Here is a 22,334-nt window from a genome sequence, read left to right on the forward strand (position 1 = left end):
AGATCTCGCCTTGTCTTGCGTGACGTGGTGCTTCCATGGCGGTCGTGGGAATTACTATCCGCAGGGCCAATTTCCGGAACCTTGGGCTCAGTCTTGGGCTTGGGCTGGCTTCTTGCCTCGATAATTATGGCCCAAAAGATTTGCGTCTGATCAGATGAAAGAGTTAAAAGCTTTTTCGCAGGCATTTTATTAAGCAATCGATTAGATATATTTCGCAGCTCTCGTCACATTGATTGTTCTTATGCCCCGTACAATCAGTTAAAAATCGAGTTATTTCGAATCTAAGTACGTGTTATGAAGTGCCCTGGAGCGGAACGCCTAATCTTATGTGCAAAAGGAGTATTAAATTAAGTGCTGCTATTCGGTCAACGGGAGAGATCCTGCGCAGAGGGGCTAAGGACAAAAACGCAGGCTCACGTGCTTCAGGGTTCCCATGTGCCCTTACTAAAAGGCAAATGCTGTCCAGGATCTCGTGGGCCCCACTAGTGCCATAGAGGGGCCTCAAGCCGAGCCTTGTGGACCCATCATCCGAAAATACATAAAATTGACCAACCAAACCAAGTAACCTCGAACCTTCTGACAAAAACAGAAGGCACCGATCTGGAACCTCGAAGGAATAAAAAGGAGATAGATGCTGGCCCACCATGACCCATAAGCTTTTAGCTCCCAGCCCAAAACCATCCCCAATAAGGAAATATTATATATACCTGTCTTGTCACATATATCCATAACAAGCATTCTTGTCAAAAAAAATTTATCTTTCTCATTCTCTCTAAGCTCGCTCTCTAAACAACGATGGTGTTTCTCTCTTTCCTCTTCTCCCTATCAATCCTCTCTCTCCTGTTCCATCCACTACACGTACAATGCCTCCAACTCCTGCCTCTCTGTCGCCATCATCGTCAAGCCGCCTCCTGTTATTCGTTCGATGGCCACTAAGGAGTTGTCCAACTTCGACGGCATGTTCTCCCGCGCCAGCCTCCAATCCCTCTTGCTTGAAAAACCCCTCTCGTCATCCCCTTCCTCTCAGTTCGACCTCCATGCCTCCCCCACTATCACCACTGGCGGAGTCACTTTTGCTGACCAAGCCACAAATATTTTGCCGAACGAGACGCCGACAACGGCCATGGACAAACGTCGGCATCGCTTGCAAGCCGTTTGTGCAGATTTGGCTTCACCCATCTCTGTCTCCAAACGCCGATCAAATCTGGCCTAATGATGATTGACGACGGGCATGGACGAGTGTCGGCGTTGCTCGCGAGCCAGGGAGAGAAGAAAATAGGTTGGCGACGAGTGGCTAGCAAGTGATGTTGCTATTCACGCCGATCAAATCTGGCCGAATGCAACTGCACGTACGTACAGTGTCCCGTCTATCCCTAAGTTCTCTCTCCTCCTCCTCCTCCTCTCTCCCCCACATTTCTCTGTTGCTGATGCTACGAATGGCGGTGAAACCAACCAAGGCGCAGAAGAAGATCCACTACGACCAGAAGCTGTGCACTCGCAGGTACTAAACGTGGAGGCCGGTGTAAGGTGGGCTCGAAGCAGCTCCAGAACATCCGGCATAGCTTGCAAGGTGAGTTTATCGTCCTCATGGGCAAGAACACCATGATGAAGCTCTCCATCAAGATCCGTCCCGACTGCACCGACAACATACAAAATGATGTAATACAAGGAAATTGCAACCTTGTGCGGCATTTTATCAGAGTATCGGCAGTCAAACAATGTTATCTTTAGAATGTTGCGAATGCGTGTTGAGTTCTTTAATACTCGGAATAAGCGAGATTTTCGGTCAATAGTAATTTATCTAGTTGTCAGTGCAGTTGCTAGAGAAAGTGTGAGAAACGATGGCACACAGTGTAACTATTTATCTATTATCATCTTCTAGAGTTGTCTCCAAAATCGGTACATCGTGCCACTATGGTTTCACACTGCAAAATTTAATGCTTTACACTGGAAAGTCTGATTAAATCAGGGAAATGTGGCGCTGATCTTCACAAAGGGTGACATGAAAAAAGTGCGTGAAGAGGTTCCCAAATATAAGGTATGTGTGTTGAAAGTTATAATAGAAGTCTTGCTTGCCATAAAACCTCTTTTCGCATTCATTTTGCTTGCCATAAAATCCTTGAGAAAGTCGTTCTATTCAGCCTATAAAAGAAAATGAGATTACTGATCTTCACACCTAATCGAGGCTATTTCTTCCGTGGGGATTTCATGTTTATTCTTTTTCTTTTCAGTCTGATCAAGAGACCATAAGAAGTTCGTATAATTTGCAATCGTGGTTCTGTTGAGCATGGTGGAAAGCTTGCACTTTGAGCATCTTCATCAGCTTAACATCACATCAGGGACTGACGATACACAGTATTCTCATTCTCCTTTGGGAGTTTTCTGGACCAATTATCAATTGTTGACTTTTTGGATTTGCATCTTTGGTTTTCCTTTTATGGACTTTTCGACAAGTTGATCCTCTATTGGCAAAAGTCCCTCGACGAAGTATGATTAAGATAAGAGTTAGCTTTTTCCATTATGAATAATCCTATGTTGACTCATGCTTTCTAAGGCAACTAAATTGATTCTGCTCGTGTGGTAATTTAGTTCATGCTTAGCTGAACAGGTGGGAGCTCCAGGTGGGAGCTCCAGCTCGTGCTGGTCTCATTGCCCCTATTGACGTCGTAGTTCCACCGGGCGATACCGGACTCAACCCTTTTCAGACTTTCCTTCTTCCAGGTAGAATTATCAACAAGTAGAATCATTTGTCTTTTTTGCTTAAGACACGCAGAATCATGTCCAACAAGTTTTCTTCTGGGCAAAAAAAAAAAAAAATTACTCAGACGTCCCCTTTTCTCTTAGGTGCTGAACATCCCCGCAAAGACAAGGGCATCTGTAGAAATCATCACTCCCGACTTGTTGTCTTCACGGTTTACGAGAATGGATCTTTTTTTCAGTCCAGAGGTTCTTGACTTGACTGAGGAGGATCTGGTCCAGCGGTCTGCTACTGAGCTCTCCAAGGTGTCCTCTGTGTCATTGGCCATCTCAAACCCTAATTGCGGCAGCACCCCATACGGTCATCACTGGCTATAAGAATGTCGTCAGTGTTGCAGTGTCTACTGAGTATTCTTTCTCTCTGGTTGAGCAAGTCAAGGAATACCTCAAGGTAGCGCACGGGTGTTCTTGTTCCGTTTGTCTTGAGTCTGTCTATTCCATGCGTGTTGTCTTTTGGCAAGATATAAATTTTCAGTGATTTTCAGGATCCAAGCAAATTTGCCGCAGCCATGCCACTTCTCCAGCAAAGGAAGGAAAAAAGAAGGAAGGAGTGGAGGAGCAGCCAGCGGATGATGACTTTGTTTCTGGCTTTGTTTGATTAGGTTCCTTTGCGTTGTACAAAAGAATTTTGTGTCCTTTTTCCCACAATGGCAGGTATAAAGCTGTACTCAGATTGGAAGATCGCTATGCCCCAATTGCAATGTCAAACAATTTTATTGCAAAAAGTTCTAGCATGAAATTGCTTTGCACTAAGATGGATCCAGTCGAAATTCTAATGAATCAAGGATGCGTTAATTGCACATTGTTAGAATCTGTGACCCTCTTGTTTGTTAGAATGGCATCACTGTCATGATAGAGAAAGGCCTCCTTTTACTCATTGAGCTTACACTCCAACTTTGATGAAGTTTACAATCCAACTATATGATAATATCAGTGATTAGTATTCACTAATCAACAATCATAAAATGGACTGAAGGAGTATCTACTGCTTGCAAAACTCTCTTTCTGTAAAAGAAAATTTCCAGAGCCACGATCCAGATAATTTCCAGAGCCACAAAATCGTTATACAACAGTTTTTGGTACTGTTAATTGACAACAGAAACTAATATAAAGCACCTAAAAAATAATTGGTTTAGATACTATTACTCGGTGCAGTATTTTTTTTTTTCCTTTGGCTATTTATTCATCTAATAGGAGGCAAACAAAATTAAAACTTTCTTCAGAGCTATACTCAAAATTTTGATTGATTTTATCCGGTATGATTTGAGTTCTTCCTTCCTGTACGTCTGAAATAACTTCTGTACATAATCTGTTTGAGCTCCACTTGATGCTTTTCCGTTGAGCTTCTTAACGGAGGAAACACTAGTAACAATGATGCTGAAATGGGAAATAGAAGGCACCTGTCAAAAATTTTGAATGCAAAGAAGAATGTACAAGTTAAATCATATTGTCAAATAAAAGTTGACAGAGGGAATCGTGACTTGTGCACACAAATTTCTAAATTATTGACACTATATGTTAAGATCACTACTGATAAATCAAATATAGTTGCAATTTCTTCTTCTCGCAACCTGAAGAGCTGATGCTAACCTTGAAATTAGAGTGACCAGATAAATGAAGAGCAATAAAGCCTTGTGTTACATGATGAGGAATAATGAGTTTGTGGCCACCATTTGTAGCACTACTGAAGACAGTTTCGGAAGAAACGAACTCCCTGTTCAGAATATAGTAAATGGTGAGAGTTGGACTTTGATGATATCTTAATGAAGAAGCTATAGGTAGAATGATGAGAAAAGCGTCCTTTTTCTGATACCTGCAATGCAAATGTAATGTCTGCTTCATCAACTTTTAATGCTATTCTTCGTAATTTATCTTCTCGAGATTGACCTAGTTTGAGAAGACCCTGCAATTTCAGTGATGGCCATCAATTAAGCAGATACTATTTGATTTTAAAGACAAATCTGCAAAATAAGAACCAAAGAATGATAGCACATTTGGTGATGGTATATTACCTGATCATTAAGGACTCTGCACATACTAGAAAACTCCAGAAATCCAGCTGCAGGTATGTGTGTTGATTTGCAGACATCCAGGTAACTTTTGTATAACTGCATTTCTATACCAAGTTAGCTAGCAATAGCAACTGCAAAATTCTTCTGCAGTCAGAAGTCGAAAATGAGACGCACCTCTCCAACAGTTGTATCCTTCTGCCGACCGCGGAAAAGTTTCACAGCAGAGCAAAGTATAATCTGCAGTCCGGTTGTTAAGAAAGTAACAAAAGTTTTAATAGTGTGGCCAGCTAAGGACAAGTAAGGAAGAAATGAAAAGCCCTGGATATAAATGGCTAAAGCATACACAAAACTGTTGATTTTTATACCTGTATATCAAGCTGCTATATATACAACGTAATTTGATGCTACTCAGTATTTGCTTAAACATACCTGTTGATGTTGTGGAAGAATCTGAATGGTGTCCACCACTGGTGATCTGAATGTTCTGGATAATGCAAGAACCATGTGATCTATCCTGACCTGGCAAAAGTTTAAGAAATCAGAAACGCCTAAAGAGGAGATGGACAATAATATTCTTTAACAATTTTAGATAATATAATATTTCAACCTGAAAAAGTTAAAGATGATAAAATGACATAGTAACAATTAAATAAGTCAATCTGATACGGGTACATCTCTCTTAACAGACAAAATGCTTCAATAAAGACAAATGAAAACCACTGCATTTGATAAACTAATTCTAAAGATGGCAAAATTATTCATGAAGAGTCTGCGGCATACTCTCCTGCTCCACATATTACATAGTGTTTCTGCTAAAGTTCATCTGCTTGATGTTCTTACAGTTTATTATCTATTATCAGTTGAATTGCTTTACAACAATTTTGTGAATGAGCTATATTCATTGGACCCCTAATGGTTTTAATGCGTCTGAGTGGCTGACAAGAGAATGGTACATTTGATGAACATAAATTCTAATTCAGACATGCAGAAGGAAATTTCTCTATAAAACACTTGCCATCGATTGGCAGACGTTAAAAAAGCCTTCATTTTAATGGGTATGTGTGACTAGAGCCAATTAGAGAGATCAAAGCTTGGAAGAGGAATGCAAAGTCACCACAGCAGACACTCACAGCATCTATTTCTTGCAGTTTTGAGAATTCAGGCATTGTGACTGCTTGCTGACCCTTGTCCTCATCATGCATCGACAAATATGTGCTCCTTGTTGACTCTTGAAGCTCCGCCTCTAGCATATCAATTGCACCCCTGCAACAATACCTAACTCCAGTTACTACTCATGGAATGGAGACGATTTATAAAAGAAATCATATAATCTATTGCAATAACTGGTGAATTCCTTCACTGGCGATGTGGAGAATTTAACAGACTGAGAAGTCAATTTATCAAAACAAGGGAAAAAATTCTCATTATAGAGTAGTGATTCCTACAGTAATGACAAAGGTATCGGGGCTTTTCTTTCTCGAATATAGAGCTCACAAAGAGTATCGATTTCTGCGTTTCTGATGATAATATCAATGCTTATATTCTTGAAAAAATACAGCAACAGGAAGAAATCATGGCAAGAATACTGGCAAATCTAACAACCTGGTATACGCTACAAGTGAACTTATCTTGTTTTAAGTTACGAACCTGCAAATACAAAGTGCTTTCCGCATGTCTCCAGATGCTGCTGCAACTTTCTGTTGTATCACATTCACTCAGTATCCATATATACAAATAATTAAAGAAACAGCGGACATGATGCAAGAGTTTCAAACTCAGGAAAAAAAATACTAACGGACTCACTCTGGCACAGAGTTCCAGGGCATGTGGTTGAAATACAGGATAAGGGAGCACCTGTCAAATGAACAGCCGTCAACATCAATGGTAGGTAAAATGTACCATATTCACAGCCACCGAAACTTCAATTTAAGGATAAATGGAAAAAGAAGACAATATATCTCGTGAAATGACTCATAGAGGTAGATTAGGCATCACGATATTGAAGTTCAAATACCCACATACTCAATTTCAAAAGGAAACAGATTCAGGGTTTTGTATTCAGATGTTGCATGGTGCTGAGAACACGAGAAGATTCTAATAGGGAAAAGCATATAACTACCTTGAGTCTCTCTTGAAGAATCCTGGCAATCTGCACTGGGGAGTAAGCCCGAAAAGTAACAATGGTAGGCTTGCCTAACAGGAACAAAAGGACAAAGACAGGAGTGAGCACTATATCCAGATCAGAGAAACACTAAGGGCTTGTTTGTTTGAGATTCAGCAAAAGCAAAAGGTATTTATTTGCTTTCTGCCAAAATTGAAATTATCATTCGAATTTTAAAATTTTTTGAAGGAATTACATGTGAATATGTGTGTTTATATTTATTTGTTGCAAAAGCTTCAAGCGTTTTACATTCAAACAAAGTGAAAGTGCGTGAGCCACAAAATTTAGAGTAAGCAAAAAGTCAAAAATAAATTCTATCAAGACAAAAGTTTGTATCTAATCAAGTCAAGAAAAGATGGCTCACAATTTAAGGATTGAAGCCTCGGTAGAAAACGATCTGCCAAGTCTATTGCATTTGCTATTCCTGCAAGAAGGAATATGGCCAAACTGATGTCAAATTGCATGTAGCATATTGCTTTATAGAATAATAAAAGAAAGTAAAAGGTACAGTATCAACCAGATATAGTGAGCAATGATAAGTACCTACTAATATACATTTAGAGAATGGGAAAGTGGTGAGCATAAAAAGATCATGAAGCACAGCATGGTCTTTTGTGATCAAATAATCCAACTCATCTGCAATAATTAGCCTGCAAGAGGAAAAATTAGTTCAGTAGAAGCTTAGACTCATATACTCCTACTGCCATAAATGTGAGCAATTTAAAAGAATTTGCATCTTCTTGCAACATGTTGAACCGTATCAGGATCTACATGACTTTGGGCCAATACTGCCTCATGGCATGAAGTGTTCATAAGTATAGTCAATGAAATTGCTCCTTACATCATCTTTCTGGATTGTTGCTTCTCTGAATATAATTTCTGAAGCTGTTGCAAAGCTGAGGTACGATTATTTGTCATTTTCGGCAATTGGTACTTGGATAATATCTGCCAGCAAACATGGCAGGTAAGGATGTGCAGGGTCTAACATGCAAAAGTAGATGCTTTTCCATTATAACTACCTTGCTGAAGATCTCTGATGTGCTGGATAGAGAAGTGCAGTTTAAAGCTAAAACTTCTGGCTGCTGAAGGCCTGCCTGGAAACATTCGAAGCATTTTTGTAAAGAGAGATCCCAAACAGATCAACAGTTGTGAAATATGTTAGAAGAAATCAAAAAGCATCGTGACTTCTGGTTCTGAACTCTCATAGCAAACGGGTCAAAAGATAAAATTGACTTGACAATTTCTAAGGTGAGCACAAAAAACTACTCCTATAATCTACTTTGGAGATCTGAGTATCTAAATGCTGATATTCAAGAAAGGTAACTTCTCTATTATGAAACTCTAACCTTGTGAAAGCTGTAATTGATTAATAACTTTCAAGGAAATATGTGCACAAATAACATCAAGCTCCTTTTGAGAAGCACCAAGACATTTTCATTGTCTATAAAGCATGTCGTTACTCTTTAAGGAAGGTGTTTAACTTGTGAAAATGTAGCTATGCCAAAGTACATCATATATTCTTATCTAAAATGATGAATGAAGGTTCTTGGGATCCTATACACAGAAAGGGATAATAAATATAACCACAGCATCATCAAGCAGTAAAGAATGGAAAGCTAACCTCCTGTGTCCATTGCAGTACGAGCTCCTTCACTTTTTCCATGGACAAGGACTTTCCTGTCCCAGGGCATCCACAGATGTATAGGCTGCCGGCTTTCCCATGCTCGATGCATCCCTTGCAAAAATCCACAATCATCTTTTGTTCATTTTCTCGGCAAGATACAGATGGCGGCAGCGTTGACACGTGAAGCGCTTCCTTCGCTGCGCTCATCTGCTGAGGATCTATCGTCACATTACAGAAACATTAGTTTCCTTTTGTCGCAATTAAAGTCAGCACTGCTATGGTGTTCACTGTATCTTGATAGGTTCTACTTGCCTCTCGGATTCCATTTGCTATCTGCGACGAGACTATCAGGCAATCCCTTGGCTGGCGATTTCTTCAGTTTCGAGGGCTTATCGGCAACTGCTTTCTCAATTCTCTGCGGATAATTTCAGATTAGCAAAACCATTGGTGTTTCCAACTTCCTAGTCAGGCGTGCGCCGAAATTTGCATGACCGAATCTTATTACAGCGTAAACCCAGAAATAGTACAAAATTTTACGGCTGATCCTGATCAATTGAATCCTACATAATGACACTAACTACGTGATTTTCCTTAGATGACACGGAATCGAATTCGCCATAACAGATCCACTATCTAAATCGCCTTTTCACTTCCTAGCGGTTGCAATAAACGCACATTCAATTTGACGAGTACGGAATTTAAGAACGCGATCTCTCCATCATCAGTTCAGTATCCATTCAGTTGCGGCGGCAAACCGACGGCGACGCTGACTTCAACAACGGCGTAACTACAGAGTATGAAGCGAATCTCGAGCTCACTTTCGGAGGAGTGTTTGGGCTCTGATTCAGGCACCGACGGGGCGACACTCTCTTCGCCGCCGGATCGACGGCTCCGCCCTCGCGGAGAGCGGCGGCGGCGGCCGATGCATGGGATCTGAGCTTCCGCTTCTGAGGAGTGGAGTCGCCGTCGGAGCCGGCGAGAGCCTCCGGGAGATTCTTGGGGGCGGGGGAGATCGGAGAGCCGCCTCGTTTGGCGATGGAAGGCATTGCCGTGGATGAGCGAATGCTGAGGAATCGGGATGGCGAATCGGTAGGGTTTGCTCGGATTTGAGGAGGGGAGGGCAGAGATGGCAGAGATGGCGGAGATGGATATAAGCGGTTTTTGTTTTAGCGGGAAGGGATGAGCGCCACCGCTTCGTTTCGCGCCAGTACGCGCTCCAAACTATTGCTTTTAAAATTGCAAACCGTAACTTCTTCTTTTTTTTTTTTTTAACTTTTCTTGTGTTTTTGCTTTTTCAAAATATCACGAAACGGTGTCATATCCCTTCGAATCCAAGATTCCTTCAAAAAAAAAAAATCGAAAAGAAAAATAAAAAGGTTCTGAAAACTATGACCACGATAAAATCATGCAACTTAGGAGTGTATAACTGGACCGGGTATACTCGGTTCTCAAACCGCCCACCTGGAAAATAGGGTGGGACCTCTTTCTCGTTGAAACTGGTCCGAGAACCGGTTTACAAAATTCGAAACTAATTTAAACTTGTCTCGAAAATAGGTTCCGAGTGATTACTTACCCAAATCGGTTTTGAAACTAGCTCTTAGACCGATTTGTAAGTAAAGGTCCAAAACTTTTTTTTTTTCCCTTGATTTCTATTATTGCTCCCACAATCACACAATGTTTTTCCTCTTGGCTCTTTCAAACACGCACGGCACTCCTCCTTTGTCGTTCCTCTTCCTCACTTGCTTCGCTCTATTAATTATTTGCCTTATAATTTTATTTATTATAATTAGTCTTGTAGATCCTTAATTTTTCGTTTAGTCAAAAAGTTCATGTATTTATTTATTACAAGCGTTTAATGTTTCAATACAAATTAGGAAGATTACCTTATTTTCTCGCGTATTAATATAAAATTCGAAATTGCATAAGATATCGGAGATTGCAAAACAAGTTCTAGTGGAAACAAGGTTAACCCTTGAACCTGGATCGGAAAAATAGAATAGGTTGAGTCCAGGTCCAATACAAACATAATCGGGTATATGGTCCCAAAAAAAGGAATCGGTTATAAAAGAGTGGGTACGGGGTTCGGGTTTTAGACCCTACCCGCCTTGGACCCGATCACCTCTAATGCAACTCATTATGTGACTCGGATTCAATGAGGCCAATTTTGTAAGATAACATGTTTATTTTAAATATATCATAAATAAATTTGATTAAAAATATGTCGTAAATGGGTGAATCCATATTTTAACTCATTTTTAGGCTCACACCTACTCAAGCTGAAAATTCCTCAAATGCAATAAATAAAAAAATTCACATGTTCTTCTCGGTAGGTATGATTCTGAATGACTACATAGTCGACGGTCATAGTAGAGACTCTCACCGATGCCTTCGTCGCTCTTCTTCAAGATGCCACCCGCGGAGAGTTTGGAAGCCCGGACAAGACCAACCTAGCCGTTTCGATGCCCTTCTGCAGGCAATTCAACATCATAATCAGCCGGACAACCAGCAGATCCTCCAAACTCAAATGAAATCTCACCCCTGATCCTTAACTTCGAACCCAGAAATTTCCCCTCAGGCGCCGGCCCTCGCACGAATCACGAACCCAAGGAGGAGGGGAAGGAACATGCCAAGTGAAGAGCACGACCCGGGGTCGACGATTGAGCTCGACTGAATAAGTGCGAAGGCATGACGAGGAGCGAGTACCCGAGAGGCATTGAATCTGAGTCCTCCGGTAGCGAAGCCGACAAGATGAAAAGAAAAGGCGAAAAGACGGAGAAATCGGAGAGGCGGTGAGGATGATAAACCTCGAGATATTGAAAGACTTACGATCCTTCTTTTGAGGTCCAGAATATAGTCATTTTCTTGAGTGATTTTCTTATATTTTCTAATTTCTCGACTTATTAATTTATTCTTTCATCTTTTTAATCTAATCTAATGCCACTATTTTGCTATTTATTGAAATTAATAAATTAATTTCATGGAGTGGATTTGAATAGTGAAAAGCACCTCTTGACGATTTTGTAAATCAATTATTTCCTTATCACGCTCTTGATTGATCGATATGTTTTCACTCTAATCTGAATTTTCTCTTGCATATTGCCATAAAACAGTTTAATTTAAGATGGCAGGAGGGATATTAATTGCATTTTTGCTGACGCGGTATTCTGAAAATCGTGGGTTGATTTTCTTCTTTATATAATATGGCTGAAACAGTATTATATCTATATATGTATTCGATTCAACGTGTCGGTATCTATATATTTTTAAAAAGATTTATGTGGTTCAAAGCTGGTGTCAAGCCAAGAAGAACAAAATTACCAACTTTTATCTACTTAAATTGAAGTTGTTGAAGTTACCAACTTTATAGAAATCAAATTGCCATCTTTTCTATCTAAGTTTTCAATTATATTGATATCATAACTCTTAACCAAGTCGCTTACTGACATTCGTTTGGTCAAATTTCAATCACCAACTTTTCTGTATAATTTACTCACTTTTATTGAAGCTCTGCACTCATACATGAATTTACTAATACATTCTTTTTTCCCGTTGAAATATATCTCTCATTGAACGGGTGCTACTCGGAAGAACAAACTTATCTCATGGTAAATGAGGACACAGATTTATCACTTATCCATTTAATGAAGCTAGAATTTCCAAGTACAAGCATTAAAATAAATGGGTTTTTTTATAAAGATATATTTAAGATTTTTCCAGGCAAGACAAATACAAACTCAAATGACAAGAAAATAAAATGATTACATGCATCGTCGTCCCCATGCACACCAATCTTTAAGACCTATGCGCACGCTTTCTTCTCGATCGCGAAGACCCATCGGTCAATCCTTCCTTACTTATCTGTCATCATGCAGCAGTCTCGGCAAGATCCCGCGGATGCAAATTGACGCGAAGCCCGTTCTTCATGAACAGGGTGAGCGACATCTTCTGCTCCACGCGGTGGCCCGGCGCCAGCGACAGCCGGTAGCGCAGCAGCACCGCCGACGCCACGGACTTCATCTGAAGATACGCCAGGTCCTTCCCCAAGCAAGTCCTCGGTCCCGCGTTGAAGGCCACGAACTTGTAGCCGTCTTTCGGGGTCTCGAACCTGCCCTCGTTCTCTGAGATCCATCGCTCCGGCCTGAACTCCATGCAGTCCTCGCCCCAGATCGACTTCATCCTCCCCACCGAGTATATCGAGTATGTAACCGTCGATCCGGCTGGCACGTGTGTCCCGTCGGGCAGGACGTCGTCCGCGACCACGTACTTGAAGTCCTCCGGCACCGAGGGGTATAGGCGCAGGGTCTCGGCCAGCGCCGCCTTGAGATAGACCAGCCTGTCGGCCTCGTCGAACACCAGTGGGGATTCCAGCCATTTCTTGTGATCGTCGCCGCGGGTATCCTTGAGGACCGTTGCTATCTCGTGCACGATCTTCTGCTCGACTCGGGGGTTGTTCATGACCAGCCAGAAAAACCAGCTCAGTGCAACGGAGGACGTGTCGCGCCCCGCGAGGACGAAGTTCAGCGCGATCCGCTGGAGGACGGAGCTCTGGAAGAGGTTCCCATCGATGTCCCGCCTTTTCAGGAAGCGCGAAAGGAGGTCATCAGAGGGACTCGCTTTGCGCGCGTCGATGGCATCGTTCATGTAGTTCTCCACGACTCTGAGGCTCTTCTTTAACCTCTGCTCGGCTCCGATACTGAATATCTTCTTCAGCCTCCATAGAAAACCAGGATAAAGCAGGCGCTGAAGGGTCGCTTCAGTGGCCTTGTCGAAAGCCATAGCGAAAGGGTTTTCTGGTAACTCCGGCGAGAGGGTCTCCGGGTCTCTACCGAACGTGAGCCCGCAGATGTTGTCGAACGTCAGGCGAAGCAAGAGGTCTTGCAAGTCAATGGAGATGCGCTCGCTCGCGGCCTTGTCGAGGATCTTCCAGAACCGGTTCTTGATTGTCCGATTCACCCATCGGTCCATGGCCTGCCTCAGCGTCCGGGTCGTGAACTCCAGGGCCGCCGTCTTCCGCTGCAGGAGCCATGTCTCGCCGTCGCTGTTGAAGATCCCCTGGCCGAGCAGGTCGTGGAAGGCAGTCTGCCATGTCGGGCCCTTAGGGTAGTTGTCGAACCGCGTCCGGAGCACATGCTCGATGTTCTTCGGGTGGCACGTGACAGTGTAGAACCCTTGCTTGCGGGCCAAGAAAGGGAGGGCAATGGTGCACGTCTGGTAGGTGGCGGCGCCGCCAGTGGTGCGGAGGTGGCCGGCGATCCAGTCGTGGAGCCTCCTTCGGTTCATGAAGAGGGACGGCAGGCTCCCACGACCGGCCACACCTTCGGGCCGGTGAGTTTCCGGGCCAAGAGATAGAACCAGATCAGGTAGGCACAAGCGAGAGCTGACAAGTTGAAGAGGAGGACTGACGTTTCCATGGTGTGGTGTGGACGAGGGTCGCTAGCGAATGCGAGAGAGAAGGTGATGAGTTGTTGTTAATATATAGTGGGGATATGCGTGAGGAAGATGTAGGAGGAGTTGTTAGGAAAAATCTTTTAAGTCAAAGGGGTTGATAGGAACCTAGTAAAAGGAGTGAACACAAGAAAGCTCCCCTGAAAATCCATATGCGGTATCAGTCGTGCATATGGTCACCTTAGTAGTTGCAAGGGTACAACATGAAAGTATGGTCATTTATTTATTTTTTAATTAAGTTGATGGAGTGTGATTTCGGTGTTTCAACTCATAAATAATGGAAATTTTTGGCGCCATTAGGGTTGCCTCTAATCATTGAACTTACATGGCATCTGCTTTTTACTAGAACTGAGAAGTCAATTAGAGAAAATTTAGCTTTATGAACACATACAATCCTCTAGCTTGGGCTCTACATTAATCGATAAAGCGATGTAGTTTATTCACTAAATATTGTAGGAAAGATTGCACACATACGCTAGGTCAAATGGCTATAAAATGCAAGATTGACGCCACTTTTTCTCGAAACTTCTAACTTGCCCCATTATCTAGTAAATAAATATCACAAAATAGTTTCGGTGTCTAGTGTTCTATTATCGAAGTGATAACAATATTGGTCATTCGACAGCTTCCGATTTAATGGGCAATTCACATGTCACTGTATATTATGAGTTGTAGGACTTTTATGCATGATTATAGGGTACATATATAGACATAGGAAATAGTTAGGATGTATTGAGCACATTGCTAATGTGATAAATACGGTCAGACGTCGGTGTCACTTGGAAATCACCTAACCCCCTTTGTTATTGTTTATATAAGTCGAACCTACGTTTCTTTTTTGGGAAGGTAAAGAAGTATATGCTCACATGAAAGGGATAGTGGACAGTGGAGCCTACCAATTAGACTCCAGTTTCATACTGCTCTTGTTTCTTCTTCTTCCTCCTCGTCCTTTATCTTTCTGTGCTGTTGCTTTTTATATATGTATAGCAATCATTTTCATTATTGTTAAGACGTTTCTATTGCTTTGTTAAGACCGGGGGATTAGAATGATGTAGGGCTAGGGAACACGTAATCTGTGGATTTGGGTTTCAAAATATCTGTCTAAGCAGCTGACGCATGAGTGAATATGGTATGGAGTGCTAAGTTGGCTTGAACTCGACCACTTAATCAAAGGGCCAACAATACACAGCTAATACCTAAAGTTGAAGACTTCCTGTTCCACATACCCAATAAAAATAAGGGAATGTCTTTGCGTGGCAAGTCTTGTTGTACAATCTAATGAGGGAGGGAGAGTTTAGTGGTTGAAGATGGTTTACCGGCAATGAGAAAATGGCATTAGATGTGAGGGAGAGAACCTGAAACGTGCATGAGAAGGAGAAGAACAGGAAGTGATCGCAAGCAAAGCTTGCACTGATTTTCCTTTGGGAAAGTTATAAAGAATTAGACATTTCTTGACCATTTGAACTTCTGATGAGTGATTTTTTACGTTTGTTTTTGGTTTGGATGCGTCTTTTAGCCGACTCTTTCCATTCTTGCATTCGTCAGAACAGATGTTACGTTAAGAAAAAGTAGGACTCTCGACTAGGGTTTTTGGACCTTGTTTACAAGCCTCGCAGTTAAAGTTGTGTTAATAAGCTTACTTCGTTTTATTGAAGAAAATTATAGGAATTTCAGTAATTTTGTTCTAATTCCCTAATAATTACATACTTAAGCTTTGAAAATTTTATAAATATAAAATTAACCGTTGCTCATTAGGTTGTACTTTTGCTTTGGTGATCTTTAATTTATTTATGCAAGTGATTATTACACGATATGATTTCACAATTGATCCTCACTCTACTCTCCTCATTTTGTGCGTCGATCCCACCACCCTTTTGTTGGAAGTAAAACAAACTTTGAAATGCCTTGCTCCACGTAAAATAGATGGGATTGTGTGGGCTATATATAAGTGTCAAGGTCTTCTATTTTTACTAATGTAGATGACAGGCTTAGTGTGCTAGACCCTACTATAATTGTGTGCAGGGTGCATGATTTTGGATCAGATTTCAATTATTATTATTATTTAACCATTGGGTTTGCCTAGTGGCCACCCTTCCAACATGGAAGGAGAAGGTGGAGGATTCGAATCTCCACCTTCTTGGGGGGTGGGGACGATTTAGTTTCAAGTGTGAGTTTCAACTTCCACGTCCTACAATGAGATAGGATAAAAGTCCGAGAAAGAAAGTTAGAATAGGAGTAGAATAGGACCGACCAAAAAAATTATTTTTATAATTATGAAATAAGTCCTATTGAAACAATGTAAGTGTTGGCAATAGAGTTATGGTTATTTTTAGAAGTTATAAATTCAAAATAAAATATATTTTTAATTCGAATTTTCAATGTGTCTTATGAAAAAACATATGTTCACAATGCAACATTTCTTGAAAGGTTGCATTTATTCTTAATGACTAATATAAATTCATCATTTTCCATCTCATACTTTCCATCTTGTCGATTTTTATTTCTTAAAAAATATAGCATTTGTTTTCAATTATTTCATTTTGAGAGTTCTTAGAGAGATACTAGAATTGTTATGTAGTATCTTAATGAGACCTTGTTGTATATTGGAAGATTTTTACCAATAACCATTAGCAATGGTGTGAGGCAAATGTCATTTTTCGTCCCGGCACCCTTCCACTCGCTATGACTTGTTGTCATTTTGAGTGTAAGTTATGGTGCCAAGATCTCCTTTTGTATAGTTTGGTTGTAGCTCAATATATTTCTTGCTTTTACCAACAAAAAAAATGGTGTGGGGCAAACAATTCCTTGAAAATAGTATATTTTCATAGCTCAAATTTGAATTCCTTTATTCCTTGATTAAATTTATTAACAAAACCTTTATTTCTCAATCTACACACACACAAAAAAAAAAAAAAAAAAAAAAAAAAAACGAAAGTACACTTCTCTCTCCCTCTCCCACATAATTTTTTGGGATAATTGTCTAAAAAGTTATAAACCTACTATAAAGTGGCTAATTTAATCCTAAACTTTTTAATTTTCTCTATTTAATCTAAAGTATTTTGTACGACTTGCCAATTTAATCCTACTTCCTTTAACTTTTCTTTACTTTTTTTTACTTCCTCTTCTCGCGCCTAGATGGATGCCATGGTTAAGCTCTACTACAAAACTCCCATGGCCAAGGCCGCCATGCCTGAGCTCTATAGTAGAGCTCTCCTAGCCATAGCCAAGATCTGCTATCTGCTATGGAGCTCACATGACTAGTCGCGGCCCTTATGAGCACAAGGCTCACCTTGCACAATTCGCAGGGACATGAGCTTGGCTCGCCGCGAGGCGTGAGCAAGCTGCAAAGCTTGTCATAGAGACACGAGCGCAAGGAGAGAGGTAGCAGGCGATAAGGGCATCAACGGCAGGGTCGGTCTCCTTTTAGGACAAAGACATTGGGCTAGCGGTTCAAAAGTTCTGGGTGTTCTGAGGTGTGTGCTCGGAAAGCAATTTTTTTAAAGAAAGGAATATATGCATTTAAAGTCCTAAAACTTGTCAACAAAACGTAATTTAGACCTAAAAATTTCAAAAAATGCAATTAAACCCCAAAACTTGTCAAGAAAATACAATCATGTTTTAAAATTTTCAAAAATTGCAATTAAATCCTAAAATCAAGTACTTTAATTGATGACATTTTTTGAAAGTTTTAGGATTTTCTTGTACTTTCAAAATAAGTTTTAGAACTTAATTTCATTTTTTGAAAGTTTTACAACTTAATTACACTTTCGAATAAGCTTTATGACTTAATTACATTTTTTTTAAATTTTAGAACTCAATTACATTTTCGTAATAAGTTTTAGGATTTCTAATACACTTAACCTTTAAATAAAATAAGAGCCAATGATCACATGTAATGCGAGCATAGGCTAATATCTTGAATCAACAAATCAGAGCTAGATCAATTAGTTTTAGTCTTTTTGAAACCAATTAGCAATTTAAAAAAAGAAAAAGAAAAAAGAAAGATAGAAAGAGAAGTTGAGATAAGGTCGCTCTTTGCTCAGACATAATCCAACAACTTCAGCATGGGCCTTATCTCAATCGGATTAGTTTTTGGAACCAAATAAATGTGAATCATAAACTTCACGTGAGCGGTTAATTCTTATGAATTTTCGTGCAAAAGCTCAGTCCCATAATTGGAGCACACCAAAAAACAACCATCATCCTACTCATCATTAACTCACACTCAACTCAATATCACCAAATCGAGGAATTTTTTTTTTTTTTGGTCGAAAAGGAAAATGTTCGGTCATAGATAATTTAGCAGGTGGACTCTCTCTATGCTTCCTTGTTCTCGCGCAGAGGAGGTTTAATCTTCCCTTTTTTTTTATAGGTAAGTCAGAATTCATTGCATCATCACTAACCAAGAATGTAGACTAAGCCCCCTATAAGCCAAATAGAGTAGAAAATCAATTCAAACCAGCAGTACCATCACTATAAGAGCGATACATGAAAAAATCAAATTAACTAGGAAATTGAAACCCCAGTAAACACAGTATTGAGCAACTAAAGGAGAGGAGGCTATGCTCGAGACCCCAATGTCCTTCAAGTACTATGTTTTAGAGCTAAACAAACCAGCTTAATCACTCTATACCCGAGAAGAGCAGTGCTTGACAGAGGTAGAAAATAATCCATTCCGCACTAGCTTTCATCCATGGATAGCAATAAAAAGCTTCTTCCAAACCAGGGAATAGAAGTTGCAGCCCAAATACAGTGATCTCGATTTTCATCAGCCTACATATGTAAGAAGCAAACATGGGATGTGGCCCAAATTGATGCCCGAGCAATAATCCAATCCAAAGTCGGAAGCCTATTCAAGAGAGACAACCAGGAAATCATGGCAAACATTAGGTATATTAGGGGAAAAGAGTGTTTAATTGTTGGTACAATAAAATAAAGCAGCCGATGCAGTAGCAATGGCTGCAATAAGGGGTCAATGTCATTATGTTAATAAAAATTGGATCGATGGTATCTCAGCAAATTGTTCCCCTACAGAAACAAGGCTTCATAATAGATGCAGCGGGAAGAACCAAATCAACCTATGCCAGTCCACTTTATTACCAATCTATCTCACAAGATTCCAAGCAGTAGCAGGAGGCAAAGCGCAGCATATAGAAACAGTACATAATAGTCCAACATCAATAACAGAGTTAGGAGTGAAAGTGCCACATAAAGCAGCTTAGATAGCTACCAAATCATCCCATCTAATACCAAACCAAATGCCAGTCCCTGTCTTGAATTATCTCAGCTACTTTAGGCATAGGAGACAGAGCGGAACATTGTAAAGAACTGTTCAAGAATATCATCCAACAAGACACCACGAGGGTGCCAATGGTCGTGCCACAAGTATGTCGATATACTATTCCCAATTTCCTATGAAGCGTACAAGATGAGGTTTCAGCACATCATGAACTTCTCTTAACACCCTTTCATGCATAAGCAGAGTTTGTTCCGGCTTTACCAGCCCGGAAGCTATCCTTAATCAAAGAATGACTGTAATGCCAGCGATCAGCTTCCATGCACATTTCAATGTACAAGCAACATCACAAAGATCCATTTTGCGCACTTGGTCCCAGCGGAGACCCTAGCACCTCTGGCATCACCCAATCAACCTTTCCAAAAGAAGAAAAGAAGCTATCTTTCCATAGCAAAAATGAGTGGCTAGGTGAAGACGGGCCACGATCCTGTACCTTCGACACGAGGAAGACAAACAGAGAGAATGCAGATGGATTCCTTATCCGACTGCCGAAAATCAAGCTTGATAAATGTTGCGGATGGCTGCATTGATGCTCTTGCAATCATAATCCATTATCTTCATCCAGTTCTCGAAGTCCCCAATTTCCTGCGCCGCGAATATTACATACATATTAAGATTGTTCGTTCGCGTAGTTTGGTAAAGCGATCTGAACTTGCCAAGGGCGCAAAAAGAAAAGACCTTGACGGCGGAGTTCATAGCATGAGTGGAGGTGAGCCATTGATCGGTCTGCTTCATGAAGCGGGAGGCGGTGGCAGCCAATGCTCGAATCTCGAGCTCGATGCGCTTTTCGTTGAGGAAGGCCTCCTCCACCCCTCCGTTCACCGTCTCCACCAGCAGATCCGACACCGCCGCCGCGCTCCTAATCGCGTCTCTCTTGGCTTTCTCGGCGCGGTCTCGGAGGACGACCGACTGGTGGTGGTGATGGTGGGTTAGGCTGACCAGAGACGCTTCCAAGCCGCCGCCGCCGCCGCCGCCGGGATGGCGATCGGCCGGAGATTTCTCCGATTCAGAGGGTGACGACCCGCGCGCCCGACCAGGTGGCAGTTGCGGTGGATTCATCCTCTCTCTCTCTCTCTCCCTCTCTCTCTCTCTGCGCGCGTTGCACCATTTCGCTTTCTCGAGTTGGGCGGTGAGTGGGCCGGGCTTGGTGTGGGCCTTTGGGCCAGTTCACCTCCAAGCGTTAAGGCCCAAAAAATAGTGTCCACTAAAAGCGACCGTAGTTGCTTTCCAGGACGGACGGCGACTGTTCCCGTGTCAATTTCATCGGCTTTTGCTACGACCGTCGTACATGACGGACGCATTGTTTCTAGAACCGGGACGAATCATATGACTGAAATTACAAAAACAATATTTCTGGCTTCTTTGATCTTCTTTCTTAGCAGCTTGCGTAAGGAGGATTGACACCGATCATGGAATCACCTCTTCTTCCCCTTCTTATCTTTTATATGCTGGTCCGTTCAAGCTCAGAATTTGACCGAGTCTATTAGCCAAGATCTCAGTTTATACAGACTTGTTTGTCACAATGAGAAATTGGTCTAAAGTCAGACATTGTGGATGTTTTTTATGATTAGTTGAATCGATCTTTCGCAGAAGCTGCAAAAGAATCGCCTCCAATGACAGAAAAAGCAGACTTATAGACAGAAACGGAAAAGCTATCTATTCCTGGGACTTTTCTATCCCCTGGCATTTGCAGCATACCACTAAGCATAGGGGGTGTTTCAGCCATCTCTTTGGTTGATGTACAGCAAGCAACACAGATATTAAATGGTTGATTGTGCAACGACGAGCCATTGAATCATCGACTTCATTTATCTGAAAATTGATAACCAAACTCTCTGTAATTACGGTTTTCAGTTTTCAGCTAGTATTTCTTAAATCTGTAAGAGAGTACAATGGATGAGTCTACTCTGTTACGGACAGAAGGACAAACTACTAAGTAGGTGGCTACTTTTTCTCACTCAAGGAGAGATCAGAATTGTCCACTTCAATTTTTGGGTGGATTCCTGTACCATTCCCTATCATGTCCAAGCAAAGTGGACGCATATCCTGCTCCAAACACTTTAAGCAGCATGGACCAAAAGTCCCTTTCTTCCTTGCAGTATTCCACAGCTTTCATTACATATCCCCAGCAGATACGATCTCGTTGGTCACCATAATCTTCTATGTCTAAGATTGAGAAACTCTTTGATTTTCATATGTAAATATCAAGAAACGCCTACTAAAGGGAGCAGGGTACCACACGCACATTAAAAGAGGGCAGAAGGACAAACACAGAGTTCTTTTACAAGACTCTGCCTCCAACGTCAATCAATGTATTTACATCCACAAATATTTTTCTGCTCCACCAGAAACTGTAAAAGTTTGAAGCAATTTTTAGTAAATGCAGAAACAAGAGACTCTTTCGACCTAAGCAAGTCCTTAAAAGGACTCATCTAGGTCCTCATCTGGACCTCAGGATAATCTTGATGTAAAACACTGAGAGGGTGTTGCCTGGGGCTGGGCAAAAAAAATATACAGAAACAAGAGACTCTCATTCTAAGGCTCTCTTACTCAATTCTTTCCAAGTGCACAAAAATCAGCAATAGGAATTTCATCGAATAACTAAACCATGTCGTGCAATGATGAATTTTAGGACATCAGTTTGCGTCAAGCTATTTAAAACCAAGGCCGAGGTAACCCACATTAAAGCAGGGGAGAAGCCTCATGACCCCAAGGTCTGTTATAGTTGAAACGGTACAGGTCTCCACATTAGATTAGCATAATAAATCTCAAACACATCGATCAATCTGCGCACCACTATGAGTGTGCTACAACCATACCTTTCTCCAGACAAGCAATTGCACCAAACCATTTCACATATTACAGTATAGCATCCCAAAGAATGTGCAGGGCAACAGTGTGGTATCTCCTTAAAGATGCATACTTTCATCATGCCTTGGCGTCTCAAGTAGAATAATGTAGGAGAAAACAAGCCTCACGATATGCAAATAAGGTCGGGTGGCAAATTCATACAGAATATGACTGCATATACACAAGTAT

General features: G+C 41.2%; 3 protein-coding genes and 1 pseudogene across 6 annotated transcripts in view; 1 reads left to right on the top strand and 3 right to left on the bottom strand.

The window, feature by feature from the left end:
- The window catches only part of LOC104432661 (biogenesis of lysosome-related organelles complex 1 subunit 1), an 87,395-nt gene extending 67,022 nt beyond the window's left edge, over positions 1 to 20,373 (bottom strand). The window contains exons 1-3 of one of the 3 annotated variants that reach the window (XR_005548534.1): positions 19,974 to 20,373; positions 19,729 to 19,880; positions 18,429 to 18,848 (exon numbers count right to left, since the gene is read on the bottom strand). Coding sequence is in view for 1 of the 3 variants with exons in the window: in XM_039307387.1 (XP_039163321.1) it covers positions 19,791 to 19,880; positions 19,974 to 20,354 (471 nt within the window). In the remaining 2 variants the exon portion in view is untranslated. Of the gene's footprint in view, positions 1 to 18,428; positions 18,849 to 19,064; positions 19,881 to 19,973 lie in introns of those variants that run through there. The other 2 variants (XR_005548535.1, XM_039307387.1) reach the window with 2 other exon arrangements.
- Positions 1,437 to 3,359, top strand: LOC120290710 (annotated as a pseudogene).
- On the bottom strand, positions 3,908 to 9,666 carry LOC104432659 (cell division control protein 6 homolog B). 2 transcript variants are annotated; one of them, XM_010045146.3, is made up of 17 exons: positions 9,373 to 9,666; positions 8,867 to 8,969; positions 8,552 to 8,772; positions 7,950 to 8,024; positions 7,772 to 7,875; positions 7,474 to 7,580; positions 7,295 to 7,354; positions 6,889 to 6,962; positions 6,573 to 6,623; positions 6,417 to 6,466; positions 5,900 to 6,032; positions 5,199 to 5,288; positions 4,944 to 5,006; positions 4,770 to 4,865; positions 4,571 to 4,660; positions 4,348 to 4,471; positions 3,908 to 4,134 (listed from the first exon to the last, which is right to left on the bottom strand). In XM_010045146.3, exons 1-16 carry the CDS (start codon positions 9,598 to 9,600, stop codon positions 4,439 to 4,441), a joined length of 1,578 nt encoding a protein of 525 aa, XP_010043448.2. In that variant the 5' UTR covers positions 9,601 to 9,666; the 3' UTR covers positions 3,908 to 4,134; positions 4,348 to 4,438. The 2 variants fall into 2 exon arrangements, with proteins under 2 accessions (XP_010043448.2, XP_010043447.2); XM_010045145.3 differs by having other exon boundaries at positions 3,908 to 4,157.
- LOC104432660 (cytochrome P450 86A1) lies at positions 12,224 to 13,986 on the bottom strand. The gene is given in 2 exon segments (XM_010045147.3): positions 12,224 to 13,857; positions 13,860 to 13,986. Coding segments are annotated over 2 exon segments (1,545 nt in total). The 5' UTR covers positions 13,966 to 13,986; the 3' UTR covers positions 12,224 to 12,418.
- Positions 20,374 to 22,334: the final 1,961 nt, after the last annotated feature.

The sequence above is a fragment of the Eucalyptus grandis genome, chromosome 2 (assembly GCF_016545825.1).
Source record: "Eucalyptus grandis isolate ANBG69807.140 chromosome 2, ASM1654582v1, whole genome shotgun sequence".
NCBI lineage: Eukaryota > Viridiplantae > Streptophyta > Magnoliopsida > Myrtales > Myrtaceae > Eucalyptus > Eucalyptus grandis.

Bases quoted from the DNA above. Each gene is read 5' to 3' on its own strand.
- LOC104432659 (XM_010045146.3), bottom strand. From the start codon at position 9,600: ATGCCTTCCATCGCCAAACGAGGCGGCTCTCCGATCTCCCCCGCCCCC. The intron at 8,773-8,866 runs GCAAGTAGAACC...ATGTGACGATAG, and splicing joins TAGCAAATGGAATCCGAGAG to ATCCTCAGCAGATGAGCGCA. The intron at 6,467-6,572 runs GTGAGTCCGTTA...GTGATACAACAG, and splicing joins CCCTGGAACTCTGTGCCAGA to AAAGTTGCAGCAGCATCTGG.